We start from the raw sequence: 6,841 nt of genomic DNA on the forward strand, positions 1-6,841 counted from the left end.
AGACTAAAGAGGAAAAATCACACGATCATATCAATTGATGGCAAAAAAGCATTTGACGAGCTCCTTTCTGTATAAGTGGACATTCTTATTTCTTCTCTGCTGAAGGAAAGAAGAAACTTGCCAATGAATTTGATTCATGATTTTAGAAAATTAATATTATAATCCCTTAATAGAGGTCACCAAATAACTCCTCTCCAGAGGTATAGTAGGAAATATTATGTAAATGTTCCCAAAATAACTGGAATAAGACCACATTCCTCTCAAAGTTAAGCCTGTGATAATTCCACTTGGGAACGCCAGTGTTTGCTTTTGCTCACTCCTGTAATCCTAGCACTCTGGGAGGCCAACGCAGGAGGATAGCTTGAGATCAGGCATTTGAGACCAGCCTGAACAAGAGTGAGACCTTGTCTCAACTAAAAATAGAAAAATTAGCCAGGTGTCATGGCATGCACCTGTAGTCCCAGCTACTTGGGAGGCCTAGGCAAGAAGAGTGCTTGAGCCCAGGAGTTTGAGGTTGCAGTGAGCTACAATGGCACCACTGCACTCTACCCAGGGTGACAGAGACTCTATCTCAAAAAAAAAAAAAAAGAACCCAAAGCTGGATAGTTATCACCAACCCTATTTAACACCCAGGTCACAGGAAGGTTGAGAGAGGGAATATTTTAAAGGGAAAGCATGATCGCCCTCAATTTAGCCCTGCATAGACACTGCCTGATGGAGAGCAGGAAGAAGGGAGACAGCCGTTTCTGTCCAGCTGCTCTTCACCCCCATCCTGGAGTCCCTGCCAGTGGTCCTCAGAGCCAGATCCTGGCCAGACTCAGCAGTGGGTGTGTTCTGTGTGCCCTGCAAATAGCTCTCTTACAATTTTTTGATTGCCATTATTTAAAATTTAGAACCTTTCACATAAAGTTCTGGGTTCTAGCTTCTCTTAAAGTATTATAAGCCCTTGACCCCCTGGAATGTGGGTACCCCACCCAAGCCAACATGTGGAACTGGGTGACAGGTTCACAGTTCCCCTGACCCAGCACACCCTCTTGAGCCCTCCAGCTCCACGATGGCCCCCTGGTGGGTGCTGCTGCCTGGTCCCAGCCAGCATCTGCTGTGGAGTTCCAAGCTAGTGGCGATGCCAAACTTGCCTTCCCTTCCCGTATCTACCCTGGAGATTTCAAGGAACTAAAAAGCTTCAGACTGTAGAGACTCTATAAAGTAGTCCCTTCTTCCCTCTCCCCCAGCATATCCTCCAAGATTCATCTCTCACGGGGAGAGAATGTACCTGGTGTGACGTCTGAAGGATGCAGGAGGCAGGAACCTAGACATCAAGCTGAAGAGCGGCCCTGGCTTCAAGCCCCTCAGCAGGCTGGACCCGGGGACGGAGAGCACAGACCAGCCAGGGCAGGCGCGGTGCCCAGCAGGGGAACCCTGTGTGTGGTCTCACACTGGCTCCTGTGCTCTCAGGGACACTGTTTTCTTATTTATCAATATATGACTTGAAATGAATGGGTTTCAAAGGACTTTCAGTAGTAAAACCTTCTTCTCAAACTAATTTCTCCACTAAATGAAATAGACACAAACCAAACTGATCTGCTTGAACTGAGGAAGAAAGGCAATTTGGCCCCCTTATTCAACTTGACTCCCATGCAGATGCACACCCCTGCTTCACCCCCTGCCCCCAAAACACACAGCACCTCAGAGGCGGAAAGCCTTTCTGAGAAAGAGAGCAATCGCCACTGGTCTCCTTCCCCAGCATGATCTCCTGTCCACGTCCCTGAGTGCTGCCTCACAAGGCAGCCTGTTCCACTTGGGACCAGTTCTGTCTGAGTAAAAACTTTCCTGCTGTTTTCAACAAGGGTGCCAAGGCCATTTGATGGGGAAAGAATGGTCTCTTCAATAAATGGTTTGGGGACAACTGGATAGCCACATGCAAAAGAATAAATCTGGATCCCTACTGACTTAGTGCAGTTTGCACTGCTCTAACACAATACCTGAGACGAGATAATTTATAATGAACAGAAATTCATTTACTCACAGTTCTGGAGGCTGAGAAGTCCAATATCAAGGTGCCAGCTTCTTATAAAGGCCTTCTTACTATGTCATACCATGGCAGAAGGGCAAGAGAGGACAAGAGAGGGAAACAGAGAGAGACACAGTGGGGCCAAACACATCCTTTTATAAGGAACCCAATTAGAAAGGACACAAACAGACATTTCCCCAATTAAGAGACACAGATGGCTAATAAACACAACATTTGCCATCTGTATAATGTTGAAAAGATGTTCAACAACATTAGCTATTAGGAAAATACCAGTTAAAACAACAATGTGATATGGTTAAAGTAGAAAACAGGGATAACACCAAATGCCAGCAATGCAGAGAAAGGATCACTCATACATTGCTGGTGGAAATGTGAAATGTTAGAGCCACCCCAGAACAGCATGCCAGGTTCTTACAAAACTCAATATGCACTTACCGCATGACCTTGATGCACTACTAAGTGCTTCATAAACATGAATTAACTACTGAGTCACCCAGCAACTTGGATGGATCTCAGGGAATCATGCTGAGTGAAAAATGCAAATCTCAGATTATATATTATATATTGGTTGGTTCCATTTATATCATATTCTTCAAATAGCAAAATTATAGGGTTGGAGAAGAGATTAGTGGTTGCCAAGGATTAGGGAGGAGGGAATACGTTGGAAAAGAGTAACATGAGGGATCCTTGTGCTAGAACTGTTCTGTCTCTTGATGGTGGTCACATAAGTGTACACACAAGATAAAATTGTGTAGAACTAAATATACATACAAATGTATTTAAAACTGGTGAAATCTGAATAAAGTCAATGGATTGTACCAATCTCAACTTCCTGTAATGATATTATATGCTATAGTTGTTCCAGTTGTTACCACTGGGGAAATTTGGGGAAGGGTATATAGGACATTTCTGCATTACTTTTACAATTGCATGTGAATCTACTAATATTGTACGATTACCACAAAATATAAAAAGTTTAAAAATGTTTTATTTTAATATAGTAGCTAAACACAAATAAGAAGAAAAGCAATAAAAGACTATATTAGTAACTTTTTAGTATAGATGAGGGATTAATCAACTTTTGATTTTATATTTTCTCAATTTTGTAATATGTAGGTGTATCGTTTTCATTTGGAGTCATTAACGGATTTGATTTAACACAAGATGAGGAAATTTATGGTAAGAGGTGACGAGGACGCTAGCCCCCTTCCCTGTGAGCCCATGGCCTTTTCCATGAGTGTCCTTTACAAACCAGAGCTGTTCCTGGTGGAATGGTGTGATGTCACCGGTGAATCAGGACAAGTGCTCCGGAATCTTGGAAGCCATTTGATCCTGAACACCTGGCTGTGGCCAGTTCTCTTTTCACACTGTCGTGAGGCTGCGCTCTGGGTAAGTGAGAGCACAGCTTCCAGGGCCTGGATCTTGAGAGAGCGCTCACTCTCGTGGGTGTCACTCACTCTCGCGCTGGACGGAGTCTGGGACTCTGAACTCTGTGTCCCCAGGGAGTCTCAGGGGATGAGGGAGGGCTGGCCTGTGAGTCTCCAGATGAGTGACTGGGGGTGCAGCATGAATAAAACCAGGTCTTGAATTTTAGAGGGAGAGGGCAGGGGAGAACGTGCACCAAAGACAGAATAAGTGAACATGGAGGAGGGAGGGCTGAGAGGAAAGCCGACTCCCACGGAGAACGTGGCCCTGATGGCCGCCGTGGGAGCCTGGAGAGCCGCCGGACCATGGCAGGGATCTAGAAGAGCATTCTGCCAGCCATGGGGCAGACGGCAGTGGCATCAGCCTTCCTGGGGGACCAGGCACTGCCACAGTCGGCTTCAGGGGCCTTTTCAGATGGGTATGCGCCACTCCGGTCATATTTTTGGGCCAGGCTTGATTACCCATGAATTTACAGTGGCTCATAGGGATGGGTATTTAGGTAGAGCTGACATGGAAAGTAAGCGTGTCAGGCCATCCAGCCTGCCCTACTGGAAACATAACTGCGGCTCAACTGTGGCTGCCACAAGCCATTGTTCCCATGAGCACTCGTCAGACTCAAGTTCTAATCCCAAATCCAGAGTGCTCCAGCCACAGTCAAGAGACAAGCCCTAGACAAATTAAGGCATTGTTTTCTCATCTGTAAATCATGGAAGTTATATACTGTACCTCACAGCTTATATGGATTGAGGTAATTCTTGGTGCACAGATCAACATCTAGAGTTTAATAAGCAATCAAATAACTGTTAGCTATTGTCATTGCAGTTTTAATTTGTTATGTTTCACAAGAAGCAGGTTACACAGAAAGAAATAACCTGGTTGGAATCAGGCTGGGTCGCTTACATTTTCTCTCGTATCCAGATAAGACAGGGTCCCTCTGAGAGCCACATCAGCTGCCTCGGAGACTGCTCCAAGCCAACAGAACCCAGCGGAGGAGAGCTGGAAGAGAAGGGCATGCATGGAAGGAAAGGCAGGTGTGTGAGTTTGCCCAGCCTTCACCCTGGCCTCCAGAGCACCATCTCTCCTTCTTCCCTGGACTCTTCTGAGTCATCTTCTGTGGGGGGCTGGGAAGGGGTGTCAGAGTGAGCCAGGAGGTCACCTTGTTGTTCACTTTGGTAGCTATGGAAGACAGAAGGTCAGAGAGCTCCACATTTGTCTCCATAGAGGTGTCCTCCAGGCAGCAAGAGCCATGTAAAGAGGCACAGGACAGCAGCCTCTGCCTGGCAAAGAAAGGTAAATAAATAACTCCTTTCCTACGTCCCTTGTAGATAAATGCAAAGGGGATGATGACCATTCCTCTCTTGTCCCCTCAGATGTCACATGCAAAATCCTCAAGGTGGATGAGAAAGGAGGAGCTCAGCATTTCCCACTGGGTCCCTCCCAAGATCACATGGGACCCTCTCTCCCTGCAGCCCCGCAGAACAGGAGCCCTCTGGCCTCAGGTTCCTCCTCTTCAGCGGCCGTCCCTGAGCAGAGAACCAGGAGGAAGAGGGGCCGGAAGACAAGGAATCTGGCGGATGTGAAGGCAGGTGTGTCCTCATCATCCCTCCATTTCCGCATTCCTGCAGGAAGGGTTGGTTAGTGCTGAGTAACTACTTGTCCCTTGTCCTTGCGAGGCAGAGTCTCGTCTTCAGGGTGAGCTGTGAGGAAGGGCCCAGGACTGCCCAGCTGGGTCACGTCCATGCTCACATGGGACCTTTTGTTCCCACAGTTACCTGTGGGAGTAGCCCTCCTGCCTCCAGTTCAGCCTCCTCAGAAGCTGTCTCCAAGCTGAAGTCCTGGAGGAAGAGGGGGCAGAGGAGGAACATATGGACTGTCAATCATGTTGAGGGCACAAAACTCAGGATGAACAGGAGGAGAAGACCCAGTTACCGCCCTGAGGACCAGGAAGCCTTCTACCGACTTCTGGGTGTGTTCTCTGAGCTGGTGCGGTGCTTGGGGCCCTGGGAACATGCTCAACTCTCCCGTGGGGCTCAAAGAGGTCCAGGTGGCAGGGCTGCAGAGCAACTCTGGTTCTGTGTGGTGTGACGGGCCAAGCTCTCGGAGGGAAGGAAAAGAGAAGCTCACGGCTGAAGCACCAGGGGCTGCATTCTTTGCCCACAAAGACCCATTCACTGATTCCCACCAGTCAAGATGTCAGAGATTAGTGATGAAAGAACAGGCAAGATCTTGCTTTCTATGCTCAAAGTGGGCATAGAAACAAACAGCATGTACAGCATAGGTTGATCTCAGTCGGTGATAAATGTAGAGAAAGAAATTTTTTTAAAGGCATGAAGGGCCAGGTGAGGTGGCTCATGCCTGTAATCCTAGCACTCTGGGAGGCCAAGGTGGGAGGATCACCTGAGGTGAGGAGGTCAAGACCAGTCTGAGCAAGAGCAAGACCGCATCTCTACTAAAAATAGAAAAATTAGCAGGGCATGGTGGCGCACGCCTGTAGTCCCAGCTACACGGGAGGCTGAGGCAGGAGGATCACTTGAGCCCAGGAGTTTGAGGTTGCACTGAGCCATGATGACACCACTGCACTCTCACCAGGGCAACAGAGCGAGACCGTGTCTCAATCAATCAATCAATCAATAGTATGAAACTTAGAGATGGAGTGTGAGCAAAGGCAGGAGAGCCTTATGAAATGGGTGCTCAGAGAAGATCTGAGAAAGTGGCTTCGGGCCCAGAGATGGGACTGAGTGTGGCCGGGCTGACTGGAGAAGAGGCAGAGAGGGGAGTGACCTTGGCCCGTTCAGAGGACACCTTGAATCACAGAGGAGGCTCCTGGGGAGGGGAGGCCAGCTCATGATCTGCAGGGAGGCGTGATGCCCACTGAGCCCCACCACGGCCCAGGTGCTCAGTTAGCAGTGGTGCAGGGAAGCCTGGCACAGTCACAACATGATGATGTGACAGGCTGAGGTGTCACAGTGGCCAGAAGCCACATCCAAGCTTTGGGGCTGAGGAAAATTTGTTACACTTTGAGAGCCGGTTCACATCTCCAAAGTGAGTAAATGGATCACATCCAATTGTGACTGCGTTGAGGACTAAATAACAATAGCAAAATTTGAATCCCTCAGTTGAAACTCAGTATGTGCGTGCCAGTGGAAGAAATAACTGCTGTGACCGATACCAAGGCTCGTAGCTTTCCTAGAGGAAAGGCAGTTGGTCCCCTTGCCATGAGACCAAGGAACGGGGAGAAGTTTAGTTTTCCTCCTTCCCTCTGAACCACCCCACAGCCCACGCTCAGTCCTCCCGGAAGGGCTGCTCCAGGCCCCATCGCGTGCGTCTTCCTTCCTTTGCAGAGGATCCCGCTATCCAGAGCTTCCTGGAAGCTGACATTTTCCT

The 6,841-nt window shown here is 48.3% G+C and overlaps 1 protein-coding gene across 1 annotated transcript in view; it reads left to right on the top strand.

The window, feature by feature from the left end:
- Nucleotides 1–3,673: 3,673 nt before the first annotated feature.
- LOC138399450 (speedy protein E4-like) overlaps nucleotides 3,674–6,841 on the top strand; it is a 4,453-nt gene continuing 1,285 nt past the window's right edge. The window contains exons 1-4 of the mRNA XM_069493861.1: nucleotides 3,674–3,875; nucleotides 4,828–5,043; nucleotides 5,226–5,423; nucleotides 6,799–6,841. The exon at nucleotides 6,799–6,841 is cut by the window's right edge and continues 16 nt beyond it. Of these exons, the coding sequence (XP_069349962.1) occupies nucleotides 3,674–3,875; nucleotides 4,828–5,043; nucleotides 5,226–5,423; nucleotides 6,799–6,841 (659 nt within the window). The remainder of the gene's footprint in view (nucleotides 3,876–4,827; nucleotides 5,044–5,225; nucleotides 5,424–6,798) is intronic.

This window comes from Eulemur rufifrons, chromosome 19 (genome assembly GCF_041146395.1).
Source record: "Eulemur rufifrons isolate Redbay chromosome 19, OSU_ERuf_1, whole genome shotgun sequence".
NCBI classification, from domain to species: Eukaryota; Metazoa; Chordata; class Mammalia; order Primates; family Lemuridae; genus Eulemur; species Eulemur rufifrons.